Source organism: Trichogramma pretiosum, unplaced genomic scaffold, assembly GCF_000599845.2.
Source record: "Trichogramma pretiosum strain Unisexual culture from Peru unplaced genomic scaffold, Tpre_2.0 scaffold4, whole genome shotgun sequence".
NCBI classification, from domain to species: Eukaryota; Metazoa; Arthropoda; class Insecta; order Hymenoptera; family Trichogrammatidae; genus Trichogramma; species Trichogramma pretiosum.
Genome location: NW_019641688.1, coordinates 2,702,638 through 2,717,894, shown reverse-complemented (window position 1 = coordinate 2,717,894; position 15,257 = coordinate 2,702,638). Strand labels below are relative to the sequence as shown.

Sequence of the window (15,257 nt, the reverse complement as noted above, 5' to 3'; positions counted from 1 at the left end):
TGATGCTATATAGTCGCGGTAGTTCGTTGACACGTAAGCTCGCGATCGCGGCCTGCTTTGTCTATGTAATGGTCATGCAGATAAATACGCGTGTGCAACTGCACACTTATGTACTTACTACTTACCGCGTGTCGTACGATACGTGCTCATTTTGCGCGCGAATCATTTTTAAGCCTGTACACGAGCTTATTATAACGATACGCTTAGAGCCAAAGATCTTACGCTAGTGTACTGCCGCGATTTCCTCTTCCTCTTATTTCATATACATATATTGTACTGGCCATTACTTCCCGATAAATGAAAAAAGTGACCACCACATGTACTTGATCGTTTTTCTCCTTTCATATCTGCGAGAAGTATATAAGCCATTCTGTTCGATCGCAAAGCCATTCGAAGCTCACTATGCGCTTGGGTGACTTCATCGATCAGTGAAACAGCATTTGTATGTTTATATAGGAGCTATATGTATAATGTACATGAGCCGAGCTTGTGACTGACGCGCACTCGCTCTCAGCTGCTTTCCGGCATGTATACAACTCGAGTCTTGCTCGATAGGATAATCAACTTTTAGCACTCGTCCGCCAATTGCACGTGGTGCGCATACCGTCGACTCTTTCTCTCTCTCTCTCTCTCTCTCTCTTTTCTTCGCTCGAACTCGTTTTAGACGAAGAGATTCAAGGTCAAACTGGTAATGAAATATTATATTACGCTGCAACGACGTTTTTTATTTTTTACTCCTTTCAAATGATCGTTTTTTAAACCTAAGCGAGTACATATATTATGTATTTCCATCGAAGCGTCAAATTGTTTCTTTCTAGAAAAATCGGCCGAGCGTTCCGAGCTTAGCGTCGCGTTAAAGAGACATTAATAATAATAAAATGTAGATTTTTGTTATGTGTCTTGGCGATCGTATCGCGGCCAGTGGCTCAGATTTTCATCGCAGGCAGAATTTATGAAAAAACAAAAATTAATCCATGACTTCAAAGAGACGACGCGATATATAAATTTTATTTATTTACACGCGAATGAGTATAATGGCTCGATAAAAGCTTCGACGATCCAATAAATTGCCCCGTATAAGAAGAGCTGTGTACTAGACGCAGTTTTAGCCATATATCTTTGACGCGCGAACTCAGCGACAATTTTTTGTTTCTCATTTTGTTTATAGATCCGTTGAAGAAGCAACAATTGGAAATAATTTAATTAGTTCAAGTTCTAGCTTCGCTGTTATTAGAACGATTTTTCTAATCACTTTTTCTGTTTACCAATTGTTGATCATTATTGATAATTTCGATTGATAATTTTTCAAAGTAATAAAATTGTTATGTATCCTCATATCTATGAACTTAACAGAATCAGAAAGAGAAACATTTTTTTATTTAGAATTATCTCATTTATTTTGTTAAAATTTTGTCGCGTTATAAAAACATCAATTTTAAGAATTTATTTTCAAAATTATGTAAAAATGTTTTGTCGAGTCTTGAGGCTTAGCCACACATGAATGCCCTGACCGTCCATTGTTTTTTTCAATGCATCCCAGAAGTACTGTTCAATTAGGCTTTCGAATTTAAAACGTCCCACCGGGAAAATTCTAAAAAGACAGGCCAGCTGCCCGCCTCCGCATAGAAGCATGAAAGTTGATGAAGGCATCCCATTAAGATTGACCGAAAAAAGAAGGGGGCGTCGTTTAAGATGACATTAAACAGGCATACAGCAATTAAAGTTACGGATAAATATGAGGAATACATACACCAAGAAAAAGTTTCTCATTCATCTCGTCACGTTCAAATATAATTCATTCTAATGAGGTTGATCGAGTGGTACAAATCATAGATGAATTCTGACATACTTTCACATAATCTTGCATCAGTTAACTCTTGTATTCTTATGAATTCCTGACCCGAGTTTTTTTCTTAAAAATCAATCATTCGATGCGAGTTGTACATTTGGACAAGTGGGTGAAAAGATAAGTCGAGCTCGGTTAGCGCAAGCTGTGCAAACGATCCTATAAACCAGAATCATTTCCCCCAGGTCAAGTGGAAATGAACTTGCTTCTGAAAATCTCTGTCGGATATGGTTTACCGAGATTTCCTTTCATTCGAGGTTTGCGAATCACACGTGTTTTTAATGTGTCGTACGATGGCATGAGAGGCGTGAAAAATGTGGTAAACACTTGGGGCCTCGACACATCTTGACCGCATACGATTATAGTATATTATATATAGTAGCCGTCTGAGCTATTAGTAAAATGGATTTGAATTCAAAGAAGTACACTCAAGTCAAGAGAAAAGATTGACAGACGAAGAAAGAAAGTATTTTCTAATTTCACTTTCGATTTTTCTGAAAACGAATTTGAATGTTTCGAACCCGAGTTTGCACGTTTTCAAGCAAAAACGAGCCAAAAATTGTTTGAACAAATTTTTTAAATAAATCTTTAAAATTAATATTTTCGATAATTTTTGATATTTCCGTAGGATTTTCTTATACTTAAAATATCATTTAACAAAGTCGCTTTGGGTTTTAAACAATAATAATTACTCTGCGATTCAATTTAATTTCTATTTCTAATTTTTCTAATTTTAATTTCATGTGCAGAGCGCCGATATTGACAGTCGAGTCAAGGACAGATGACAATCAGTAGCAGCCCGATGTCTGAAACAGAAATGGTACGTATTTTACCATGCTTGTAATAAATAAATATGAGTGCTTGCGGTTTATAAAAGCTTTTGCTCTCGAGTCGCGCCTTTACGAATCTCTATCAATCGTGCACACGTGCGTCGAGTGCAGTACGGATAATCGGCACCGCGTACGATCGCTGCTGTCTGACACATCCAAGTTAAGGAGGCTCTTTCGGTACCGGTTTTTGTACAGTCGAACGCGCTGTAGCTTACGCATGGTGCAGAACGCAACGTAATGCGCATGTGCCGTACGGCTAGGCCTTTCTCGAGCAGACATCTGATTTTAAGTTTATTTCCCATTGAGAAATAGATTTAGTTGATTTTTTTTATAAAATGTTCAATTCATATTTTAATAATAAAAGATTTCTTTCTCAGAATTGCCCCGTTTTTTATTTAATTTAAAATTTTTATTTTTATTCGAATTTGAATTTCGCGCTCCTTTGCGTTGCGTCGTCTTTCGGATCACATCGAGGAATTCAACGGTTATCACGTTATATTTCTTCAGAACGTTCGCCAACCTATATTTTTTATCATTTCATTTTAAACATTATTAAATTCCCTTTCAGAAAATATAACTTTTATCAAAGTCTCTCATCATTGAAAAAAGTTATTAACAAAAAAAGATAGCCTCCCATAAGACTGCATGTTAAAATGAGCATTTTCGACTGCAGTTTTCTCGGAAGTTAGTTCGCCGACCCCCAATTTTTTTTTTTTCTACATAATTGTGATGCTCTAAGGAATCGATGATATCAATTACATCAAATTCTCTCATCTTTGACAAAATCGAAAGAGCCTCCTTAATTGTGCAATCCTTCTCTCCTCTCTTCTCTCAAAGAAAATGTACATACGCACGCAGTCGAGTCTGAGTGGAAAGGGACGACACGCCCGATTATGCTCTTCTTCGCGTGTGGTCGGTTCGCTAATTTTATTATAGCCGACACTGTGCGACGTTCGAAGACAACTGCTGTGGCCCACCTACTGCGGCGGCGTTGTTTACATTACAGGCGATTCTTCGCACACCGCTCCAACCACCTATTCGATGAGTCGATCGAGCTTAACAGCAAGGTAGTTAATCAAAATAACAAATACTGCTAGCTGCACAGTGCGTATTTATTTTGCATACGCGTTCGTTCGCTCGCGCTCGTACATAACCTAAAACTAGAGCAACAATAAAGACAAGGCGGCAGTCGTCTGCTGCACGTTGGTAGGATCTATACCGAGCAAAATAATAATATACACAAACGCACGCGGGCGAGTGTCATAATTCGCATAAAAGTGAACATAAAATAACGATGCCGAGAACAAGATCAGCGAGCAATAAGCAGGCCAAGAGGCCACTGACGGAGGAGGAGGAGGCCGAACAGGACGTGGAGAAGCTCAAGGAGATGTACAACCTGTCGGACAGCGACGAGGACGCGAGCCCCTACGTGGAGAGGCGACACATGCGATGCAGGCAGAAAGGCACGACGATTCGCAGCAAAGAACGCGAGCTCATACACTGCATCGTGGACGCCTGCGACCAGGAGGCCAAGCAGAAGTGCCTCATCTGTCCGCTGAGGCAGGCCACGAGGCGAGCCGCCCTGTACACGCGCGTCTCCGAGAGGACGATCAAGAGGATACGCGAGGAGGCCAAATTGGGCATCGAGTGGTCCGAGGAGGATTACGGTCGACCGGTGAGAGAGCCAGAGAGACGGAGATAGAATATAGTGCGCGAATTTACATTCGTATAATGTAATTTATGCCAGAGGTGACACTGCAATTTTACAAGATTTGTATTGTATGGTTGTTGTTTACTTCACGGTGGACGATTTCAAAATCGACCCATCGTAGTTTAGCGCACTTTATAACGGCGTTTACGTGATCTCGCTATGTTTTCGAGTGTATCTCGCATCGTATAGATAAGCCCAGAGATTGCGTTCGATAAGAGACGCGAGCGATAAGTTCTCGCTATTTTACGAGTAGTCGACTCGCTCGTATATTCATGCCAACAGCTTCGCACAGTTTCAAAGTTGTTGTCACGCGCACAGTTTGTTAAAGAAAACACGTCGATTTTGCTTACAGAAACGCCTGAGAATGTCGCACGAATTCGCCTGCAATCTGTCCTTCCTGTTTCAAGAGGAGGAAAACTTTCTCGGCAGATATGCCCTCGCGAAAGAAGCCGGCTTCGTGGCCGTCGAGTCGGGATTCCCTCTGGGATTCAGCGTCGAGCAAGTGGTGAGAGCTAAAGAAGAAGCGGGAGTCGATCAAGTGCTCATAAATGTTTTTACAGGTAACTTCTCTTTAAAAAATGAAACAAAAAACTTTAATTTGATCATCATTTACTGATATTTTCATTCAAAATCCTCAGGAGATACTTCGAAAGGAGAGCTTGGTTTTGCTGCCATTCCGGGAAAGGAGGAAGACTTCAAAAAAAGTATTGAAACAACTATAAACTATGCTAAGGCATTGAAATGTAAAAAGTGAGTACATAAAATGTACATTGAATGTTCTTATTTAATTTTCAATAAAATCATATAACATATATTATAATTTTTTTAGAATCCATGTTATGGCTGGAAAAGTAGATAATCCAACTCAGGAAAATCACACTGCTTATGAAAACAATTTAAGATATGCTGTAGAAAAATTTGCATCTGAAGATATTATAGGTCTTATTGAACCTATCAATCCTATTACAGTGCCAGGCTATTATTTAAACTCCTATGAGAGAGGTAAACGATTTTAATTGAATAAAAATTTTAACTAGGTAGAAAGAGATTAAAAAAAATTTATTCATTAAATTTCAGCCATTGAAGTAATAACAAAAATAAATAGTCCAAATCTTAGACTACTTCTTGATGTTTTCCATCTTCAGCAAATACAAGGCCGGATAACTAATTCAATAGAGAAACTCCGTCCATATATTGGTAAGATTTATTTTTATTAACCAGATTAAGAATCAAATCCCAAATGTCCCAAAAAGAATAAAATGATCGTCTTACGTTACCGCAGCGTGAGAAGCATTATTTCGACGTACTTTCGCCATAAAAATGCACCGTAAGAAGAAACAAAACATGTGTACTTCCGGTTCGGAATAGATTATTTGTTCTTTTGGAGATATTTCCGGAAAAACCAATCTTTTTTCTTTACTCACACCTCGTAATTTTTTCAGGACACGTCCAAGTAGCTCAGGTACCACACAGAGGAGAACCCGACACCAAAGGAGAAATAGATTACGCTTATGTATTCCGGCTGTTGGAAGAGCACGATTACAAAGATTACATAGGTCTTGAATACAAGCCGAAAACGACTACCGAGACAGGCCTCAAATGGATACAGCGCCTTGGGTTCATGTTTTAAAGAAATTTTATACTTTTGTTAACTTGTACATAGATTTCAATTGTTAAATGAGATGCTGATCCGATATGTTTATACAAGGGAGGAAATAAATAAGAAATATTTATTATAATAAATTTAAGAACGGAAAAAGTATACAATAGAGCATTTTAGTCATTCTGTATCCCTCAACCCGAAAAGTAAATATTTGAACGGCAATGACATTCAAAACAAACACCGAAGTGCGCGCGCTTTTCAAAAGTTGCCAAATTTCGGAGCAACATAGAGATCTATGTTATCGCCTTGTGTTTTGCAGACATCCTAACCTAAGTATGACAACACACAGACCCAAAGTCGCCATAATCGTCGTCGTCGTGCGTGGTGTTTGCAGGGAATTATTATTCCGCAAAATCTCTGCTGCTATATATAATTGTGTATACGATTCACGCGTGGCAAATCTTCGCTGGAGTTAGCCGTCGCGTCTGCAGTGTCGTGGCCGAGTCGTCAAAGGCCGCACCTCGCTCGATCGCTCATATTCACACAATATAGCATACGCATCCCTCATAATAATTGAGTGTCCGTAGCAGGCGATTGCGAATAATATTAAACATATCATCAAAACAAGTCCGCGCTTGACGTACGTACTGGCGCGTACAAAACGTCTCTTTACATGTACGCACGGAGATCATATCCACGGTGTTGTGTGCGAGTGCGTAAGTAATCGGTGCTGCGTATATATGTGAGAATATCCCTCTCTCAATTACAACCGCTCGACACGACTTTATAATAATTATTATATTATATACATTACGCGTCAAACTCGTTCTCGTTGCGCGCCGCACATACCAAGGGAGCAGCTCCGAGTGCTTGTGCGCGAAAGGAGAAGAGGAAAAAAAATCCGCTATCGATAAGGCATCAATCTCTCGCTCAGCGATAATATTATAGAATAAAATATCGAAGCTGAAGGAGGCACCGAGCGTGTCGTTTTCCTCGCGAATTTCCACGTCGTCGGCCGACGAAGTGCAGACTGTACGCGACGGAGGAAGAGGAGGCTCGTCAACGTCCCAATGGCGCACGGCGCCACAGGATCGTCGTCCACCAGGTACATCGTCGTCGTCCGCAGCGGTTACTCGACTATCAGAGGATAGTATTAGCGATACGTCATCGGGCTCGTCGACGACCCGACCGGGATTATCCAAGTATATCAGGGCGCACATGCCGCGTGCCATGAGGCAGCGTACCAACAACATGGACACGGAAAAGCGCGACTTTTGCTGGCAATGCATAAGGATATGCAAATGGTTCCCAGTGCTCTTCATCCTGACTATCACGGCCTGGTCGTATTACGCTTTCGTCGTACCATTTTGCATGAGTGAGTTTTATTGTTTTTCTTTACGTAGTATTGCCAGTATGTGTCACTGATATGATTATTTTTCTGATCGATTGATGATACAATTACACTTTGCTTATGGCCTAAACATGTGATTTTGAGTTGAAAGAAATAAGGTCAACATAAAATGATCACCTAAAATAAAAATATCTACATTTTAATGGAACAAGTTTTTGTGATAAAATATTTTAAAGTGCTATGCTATATTGCTTCATGACTAAACTTTTTTGTACTAAATTTTCTGAAATTTATTGTATAAATAAGAGTCTATCTATTTAAAGTGTTAAACATGCATTAAAGTTTATTTTCAAATATTTATACGAAATATCCAGTGGTGATGCTTTTAGTACAAGCCATAAAAACAAAGTATCCATTGTTTTAAAATTAGATTTTTCACAAAAAATGCTTGTTTTTTTTTTTTAATATTTTATTTAGTTGAATGAACTAATCATTTAATGCTCTTGTTTATTTTATTTCAGACATGGTCTCTAACAAAGTTGCTCAAGGTAAGAACTATTCATTATGAAAATTGAATTATTAATGTAAAACTAAAAATAACTCTTCATTATTTTTATTTTCAGCCATCTACCTAATTGTTTTCCACATATTCTTCATTTTATTAATATGGTCTTATTGGAAAACAGTAGCAACAAATTTAATCAAAATTCCAGAAAAGGTACATATAACATTTATAAATTTCATTTAGTTTTGAAGTTACTAACTAATATTTTTATTTCAGTTCATACTTCAACAAGACTCGCTTGACAGAATGCAAGCTTTAATAGGAAATAATGACGCTATGAGTGAAGTTTTAAATGATTATGCTAAAGATTTGCCAGTAGTAACAAGAACCATTAAAGGAGGTATTATAGCAAATAAAAAAATGATATCAATTAAAAGTTTTTCACTCAATTAATGTACAAAAAACTTTCCAGAAATTAGATTTTGTGAATATTGTAAAATAATTAAACCTGACAGATGCCACCATTGCAGTGTGTGCAGCCAATGTGTTCTCAAAATGGACCATCATTGTCCCTGGGTGAATAATTGTGTAGGCTTCCACAATTACAAATTCTTCATCTTATTTTTGGGCTATGCTACATTATACACCTTATTTATTTCTCTTACAACTTTGGAACATTTTATAATATTCTTCAAAGTAAGTACTTTGCACAATCCAGGAATGCTTGTACTAAATTTGCTTAGTGTTGGGTTTTTGCTTTTGATTAATCTGGTATTTTCCATTAAGAATTCTTTTGGTCAACAGGTAAAACAATCGGGGCCTGGAACATTTCATGTAATCTTTTTATTCATTGTTGCTGGGATGTTTTTCCTTAGTTTAAGCTCTCTTTTTTTCTACCACTGTTTCCTTACACTGAAAAACAGAACAACTTTAGGTAAGTAATAATTGTTAATTAAAAAATCTATTGATAAAATTGAATCTTCAATGAAAAATTAATTTGTAAAATATTCATTTTTAAATTCAAATAAAAAAAATTATTGCAGAGGCCTTTAGACACCCAGTTTTCCGTTCAGGAAAAGATAGGAATGGTTTCAGTCTTGGAAAACTGAATAATTTCCAAGAAGTTTTTGGAGATACTCCACGTTTATGGTTCCTGCCAATTTTCACCAGGTAAATAATCAATTCTGAGTGTTTATTTTACTCCTATTTGCGGACGTAAATCGATGTCACGATTCAAATAAAATCAAAAAACGCAATTATTTCTTCGCGCCGAAGAAAGTACCATAGTCTTACTAAAAATACACTCTCGTGTGAAGTCTATTTTGTGTATAAGTATATACGAGGTACGATACTTAAACATTTAATGTGTCTCATTCTGCTACCTAAATATATATTGCTGCAATTTTGTTTGAACGCAACTATTTTAAGATAGTTTTGCATATCTTCGTTGTAATAAATAAAAATACAATTTTTTATCGCGAATAGTATTTTAGAATATAAAACAAGCAGGATTTTCTCTCGGCCAATGAAAATGTTTTAGCTTTGTATCGATGAGTTGTTCGCTTTATCCGCAGAACGACGCAGTCACACGAGGTGTTATTTGTATCTGGGTTACTAGTTCAATGCGTTGCGCGTCGCGTGTCTTCCGCGTTGAACGCATACGCGAATATATATATATATATATATATATATATATATATATAAACGTGTAAACATAACACATGAATTATTTACTTTAAAAAAAATGTATAGTTGTAAAGACGTTTTAAGAGCAAAAAAGAAACCAATTGCACAATACCTGATGGATTACGACGTTGAGATATTTTTGATTTTTGAAAGAAAGTAGATTATTTTGGTTTTTTTTCTCAGTAATTGATACCTTTTGTTGCATTGCTTTTCAAGTATTGTACATTTATGCACATGTATATTGTGATTGTAATTTTTATGCACATTTTTAAGTTTACATTAATGTACAGTGTTTGAGTATAATTTTTATTTTTCACTCTATTTTATTGCTAAGTCGCAATTGATTTTATGGATCAAAGGCAAGATTATTACTCCTATAATGGCTTCATTTTTTATCTACTTGAATTTTCTACCATTTCTTGCTGAAATTGCAATCGCGTCGAAAAGAAAAAACAGAAGTATCGGTAGGCAAAATTTTATAGGCAGAACATACCGGTCACTTTTTGTTTTCTTGCTGTGAATGTTGTATTATGTTCTAGCCTCGGAAATGGCTGGATCTTTCCGATACGCCAAGTCGAGGGGGCTTCCAATACGTACGACTCGATGGGAAATACTCAAAACAGGTCAGCATTTTCTACATCGCAGAATTCTTTAAGTAACTCTTAATAACTAACTGCACGCGGCGTTTCATTTTTTTCTCTTGGTATTTTGTTTGATTTTCAAAATTCGCGATATTTTTTCCCTACGTTTGTTTAAATGTTATGTTATGTTACGCTTCATAATGTGATATACTAATCAAAAACATTAATTAATAAAGTTTTTCGCTCAGTGAAAATTGCCGATGAGAGACGTGACTTCGACAATTTTTTTTCATGCTTTTTTGCGCTAACATTCATTAATCATTTTAATGATGCTTTTAGAATTCATGAGAATAAAATTAGAAATGAGAAAGAAGCCGCTGTTCTTTATTTTGCATGTTTATTGCACGTTTAAACACTATTTTTTTTATCTGCTTGACTTTTTTTAGATTAACTGTTCACTATATTCTCGATATGTTGAGATGAAATATATCTCTGTCCTTGCCATATCCATTTCTCCACTCCACTCCAATTTTTTCATTTTTTTTTCTTCACTAATGTCTTAATTCTATATCATTATTATCTATCAGTTGTTTGTGACTATCATTACTCTCTATCATTTCACACTATTCTTGGTCAATTAAAAATTAAACATACTCAATGTGTAATGTGGCAATCAAATCGAAGTGAACAGCACAAATGAAATTACGCAATCCTAGTGATTAATCCGAAAGAGCCTTTTTAAATTAACTGCTTTAGACGAGTAGACACGAAAATTAAGTATCATAAGCCTGTGTGTCGAGCTATCTGCAGTGTAAGGAAAATTGAATCAAGCATCGTCCAGAGATAATGCTCGTGTACGCACGACAGATTAAATCTTCGATCATTAGTAAGGTCATATCTCCCTTGTGTCTCACTGCTTGAGCGAATAATTATACCACGAAGTCGTTCCCTTGTACACACGTAACCCATTGTGTATAAATTCGATCTGAAGAGGTATTGTGCATGTGGTTACTGATACAAGTGTCAGGTTCATAATCTTCGTAATACGAACTATGGAAATTAGATAAATTTTTTCTTTCTTTTCAATTGTCAATTCATCGTGAGTCGTGTTATAAAAATCAGACGCATCCAATCGTATTTACCGTCATCAGTTCGGACACTCGATTCCAAAGCATAATAAATCATAGAGAAAAGAAAAATAAGTTGAGCGTGACAGAATTGGACTTGAAAACGGTATTTTCAGTTTTGGTGATGGCGTGTCATTTCCCGAGCGTCAATTCGACGAGGACCAGCACACATTGCTGGGCGTCGAGACGCACCGAGCCTGGCCGAACGGCGGCACAGCAGCTGATGAGACCGAACTCGACTCGCCGACTATTATGACGGGCTCGCAAGCAGGTACCTGGTATTAGAGCACCTCCTTTCGCCATACACGAATTATGGAAATCCATCACTCGCTCGAAAAAGCTTGAAACATTATTATGTATACTGCAATCACTTGTACATATTACAACAACTCCAAGCATCTGTCGCCCATAATATGCACGCGTGTATGTGATTGAGAGACGACGAATTTTTTTTTTTAAATGATTTTACGTGAATGGATATGGAGTGCAGTGATCTAGATTTTTGTCGGCCAAATTAAGTTGTGAATTAAGTTTATTTTAAAAAATTTTAATTTAATCATCTTTATTATTATATAAATACATATTTTGATCATTGGTGATAATCGCTTAGGAATAATCGCAGACTATAATCACGTAATAACAGATTATTTTATATCTATGCCGTGTCTAGTCTTTTTTAATGTGATTTCTTTAAAGATTATTCGGATGGAATAGATTTTTTATGTCAAATTATTGGAGATACGTCGAGTATTTTAAAAACTATAGATTATTAAACTTCTTAACTTTTAAATGATACTTACGCAAAAACTCAATTTTTTTTTTTACTTGGTGTTCATCAAAAATATTAATTATGTTCAGCTGTTGTTAAATCAATACGATTGCACTTCGAAAAATTTTTGAAACTATATTACAGACATTCCTTTTCAATGAAAGTATACTTCGACATTCAGATTATGATGATAATTGATTTCTTTCCTGTGTGTAACTAAATTTTGGTACCGCGAGAGAGCAGTGATAAAAAATAAAATACAAGAATTTTTTCTCTGCAAGAATGAAATATTAATAAATAAATATAAAACGTGATGTTAAGTATTGAAAATATTATACATTACTAGAATTTTTTAATGTCCTTAAAAAAAAATAACGTAAGAGCAATATTGTTGAAGCTCAATTCAGCGTGTAGAAAGCTTAGTTTTTATAAGATTGGATATTATATTTCTCACCGAAAATATAAATGTCAATTTTAACATTATCAAAAAGTAATATTCTAAGAATTTAAAATGATAAATTTTCAATTTTAATAATTTTATATGGCTGTAAACGAAGAAAAAAATTAGTAACGTAAATATATTAATTATCCATTTATGAATCGAAGGAGATTCAATAAAATAAGACGAGTTTGTTTTTATAATGGTTTATTGTAATCTTAGGAAGTATAGGTGTAATATATTACAAAGGATCTACAGTAAAAAGTTCAATTTTGATATTGCAAGAGAGAGTTTGCAACTGACAATAAAAATTTTTATATAAATTGAGATAAATGGAAGTCAATAAAATCCACTCCTTGACTATGTGAATAAAATAATAAAGTAATTATTTCAAAAAACATTCACGCATGCCTATGAAAGTAACGATAAGAAATTGATATAACATTTTTTACTAATGAATTTTTAAGAATGTTGCACGATATACTCATGGCCATCTATTAATTGGTTCATTAACTGCGTAAGATTTTATTTATACGCCGGGGTGGTTTTTAATTTAACTTATTTAGAGATGCATCCATTTTATTGAGATTAATACCATGTATGTAAGACTTGGGATATTTAATACCAAAGGCCTTGATAATCAATAACAGCAGAGAGATTAACTGGAAAAATGGTTTGAAAAAAATCAGGATTTTTACAATATACATGAAATATTTTCTTGAAAAATTTGCCACGGTTTAGGTCGCCGTTAGATGATTTGACGTTGGTTCAGGGTGCGACAATATTGGCTCTTGGCATGGGGTAATATTTGTTTTCTCTTTTATTTCTTTCATGTCATCCTTTTCAACAATTGTTTTTTGTGAGATTGGAGCAAGTCTCTTTTTATCAATCATACATATTTAAAAAAATTCTTCATACTAATTTGTAGATTGAATAAACCTAAGCACTTCTTTCTAATCATTTTAATTTTCATCAAAAATCATTTTCCTAAAAAACTCCAAGTGTCCTTTGTCAAAGTTGTTGTTTAATTACACCCAATTTCCAGCTATTTATTAATTTAGCTAGTCGACTCTAGTAAACGTTACTTTTTTGCGTTATTCAAAATGAGATTCATCTATCATCAGAGCATCAAATCAAAACTTTCGTAAAAAAATACGAGAACTGGAGCCGACTCGTATTCAACAATAGTTCAGTAATAATAAAAAAAATTGTGGTGCGTAATTTTTCAGTACTGCTGCCATAGCTCCTATATCAGCGGGATATTCAAACGAACATTTTGTTCCAAGCAGTCATACTCTAGTTTAGCCCAAGTAAATTTCAAGCAATATGAACGCCCAGGATCTGTTCCAGAGAACGAAGAATATGCATTAATGACAAAGTAAATATATCTTTTGTAAAAGCGCAAAAATCAATGCATATTGGATATAAATTTTATGTAAACTAATATTTAAGACGTCGAATAATTCGTTACCATTTAATTATAGTTTATTTGCAAAAAATATTCAAATTTAAAAAAAAAATTTTTTCGAATTGAGATTATGCCAATCTTGATTTATATAAACAATAGGAAATGGCTGTAATCGATTAAAAAAAAAAAAAAAAAAACAAAAAAAAACAGTAAGTTATGCGCAGAGAAAAGCCAAAAATAACTATATGTTAGCGGCATTAACAATTTTTTTCTGTCTTGACTTATCCTTTACTTTGTACTTAACTATGATGCCTTTTCTCTTATTAGTTTTTGAAACGTTTTTACGTAGTGATAAAAACTACGATTTTTAAAAAAAAATATCAAAATCACAGAAAAAATGCAAATTAAAAAGTAACTTTAATAACATTTATCACTGTTTTTATATAACGGTATACACACTGCTGAACACGCTCATTCGCTACTTACTTTGCGTTATGTTTTATTTCATTATTATTTAATGTATTAATTTGTATATTGTTATTTTATAACAATTAAATTTGTATTGAACTGATGCGAGAAATGTTACGACTTTCTTATATTCATAAACATGCGAAGCCAAAACTCGATTCGTTCCCTCAATGCCTGATTGTAAAAATGAGCTTACGAACGATGTTACGGACATAGTATGTAAACTTATCAATTTTTTATTGAAAGAGATAATAAAATTGATGAGCAATCAAACACAATTGATATTTATTCGTTATCATTTATAAAATTTTTATACGAATACGCTCCTTTCTAACAAATCATTCTTCCTTCCTATACTATTATCGTAAATCATCGTTCAACTTATCATAGTTGAAAGTGAATTTTGAGATCTTATCAGTAATGAAAATTATAAATTTTGAATATTTAAAGTCATTGTTCATTAGAGTAAGAAGTTTTTTGCATGAGAACTATGTTTAGAGTCATAGGATCTGGTTGCATACTGATTGACTCCATTAGCATTTTGCAAGGGGGAGGAGCTTAAAAACGAATTCAAGAAAACACAACAGCACTACTTGTTTGCAATTGTGGGTCCGCCATTGGCCAATTCTTTGGACATCGTATATTGTACACATTTTGTGTGTTCGAAATACATGCGCAACAAATATTGTTCGGTTTTTTAACATATCAGAGAGCTGAAACATGCTTTTGTTAAATTACATCTTTTCTAAAAAATTAAAAATGATTTTTAAAAAAATCAAGAAAACGTTTGAAAAATTTTGCATTTGAGGTGAAAATTTCCATTTAATAAATCTAACTAAAGGGGAGCACAAAATATTGTTTTTTTTCACCAGTTACAGGAAGAGAGTTTTGCTTAGCCAATTTTGTGTAACTGAAAAGCGCTTGGACAGAAAT

At 34.9% G+C, this 15,257-nt stretch overlaps 2 protein-coding genes across 7 annotated transcripts; both read left to right on the top strand.

Annotated features, from left to right (window-relative positions):
• The first annotated feature begins 3,490 nt into the window (after positions 1 to 3,490).
• LOC106656118 (putative hydroxypyruvate isomerase) lies at positions 3,491 to 6,149 on the top strand. Of its 2 annotated transcripts, none has more exons than XM_014376800.2 (6): positions 3,491 to 3,743; positions 4,740 to 4,947; positions 5,026 to 5,137; positions 5,217 to 5,389; positions 5,465 to 5,584; positions 5,830 to 6,149. In XM_014376800.2, the coding sequence occupies exons 1-6, from the start codon at positions 3,570 to 3,572 to the stop codon at positions 6,015 to 6,017; spliced, it is 975 nt and encodes a 324-aa protein (XP_014232286.1). In that variant the 5' UTR covers positions 3,491 to 3,569; the 3' UTR covers positions 6,018 to 6,149. The 2 variants fall into 2 exon arrangements, with proteins under 2 accessions (XP_014232286.1, XP_014232285.1); XM_014376799.2 differs by lacking the exon at positions 3,491 to 3,743 and adding an exon at positions 3,752 to 4,351.
• Positions 6,150 to 6,359: 210 nt separating this feature from the next.
• Positions 6,360 to 14,606, top strand: LOC106656225 (palmitoyltransferase ZDHHC15-like). 5 transcript variants are annotated; one of them, XM_014377028.2, is made up of 10 exons: positions 6,360 to 7,365; positions 7,863 to 7,889; positions 7,965 to 8,059; positions 8,123 to 8,246; positions 8,319 to 8,542; positions 8,633 to 8,780; positions 8,890 to 9,016; positions 10,072 to 10,155; positions 11,357 to 11,511; positions 13,678 to 14,606. In XM_014377028.2, exons 1-10 carry the CDS (start codon positions 7,209 to 7,211, stop codon positions 13,689 to 13,691), a joined length of 1,155 nt encoding a protein of 384 aa, XP_014232514.1. In that variant the 5' UTR covers positions 6,360 to 7,208; the 3' UTR covers positions 13,692 to 14,606. The 5 variants fall into 5 exon arrangements, with proteins under 5 accessions (XP_014232514.1, XP_014232520.1, XP_014232517.1 ...); XM_014377030.2 differs by having other exon boundaries at positions 6,362 to 7,365; positions 8,651 to 8,780; XM_014377034.2 differs by lacking the exon at positions 10,072 to 10,155 and having other exon boundaries at positions 8,651 to 8,780.
• Positions 14,607 to 15,257: the final 651 nt, after the last annotated feature.

Bases quoted from the DNA above. Each gene is read 5' to 3' on its own strand.
- LOC106656225 (XM_014377028.2), top strand. From the start codon at position 7,209: ATGCCGCGTGCCATGAGGCAGCGTACCAACAACATGGACACGGAAAAG. The intron at 8,781-8,889 runs GTAAGTAATAAT...AAATTATTGCAG, and splicing joins GAAAAACAGAACAACTTTAG to AGGCCTTTAGACACCCAGTT. The intron at 10,156-11,356 runs GTCAGCATTTTC...CGGTATTTTCAG, and splicing joins ATGGGAAATACTCAAAACAG to TTTTGGTGATGGCGTGTCAT.
- LOC106656118 (XM_014376799.2), top strand. From the start codon at position 3,971: ATGCCGAGAACAAGATCAGCGAGCAATAAGCAGGCCAAGAGGCCACTG. The intron at 4,352-4,739 runs GTGAGAGAGCCA...TTTTGCTTACAG, and splicing joins AGGAGGATTACGGTCGACCG to AAACGCCTGAGAATGTCGCA. The intron at 5,390-5,464 runs GTAAACGATTTT...ATTAAATTTCAG, and splicing joins TTTAAACTCCTATGAGAGAG to CCATTGAAGTAATAACAAAA.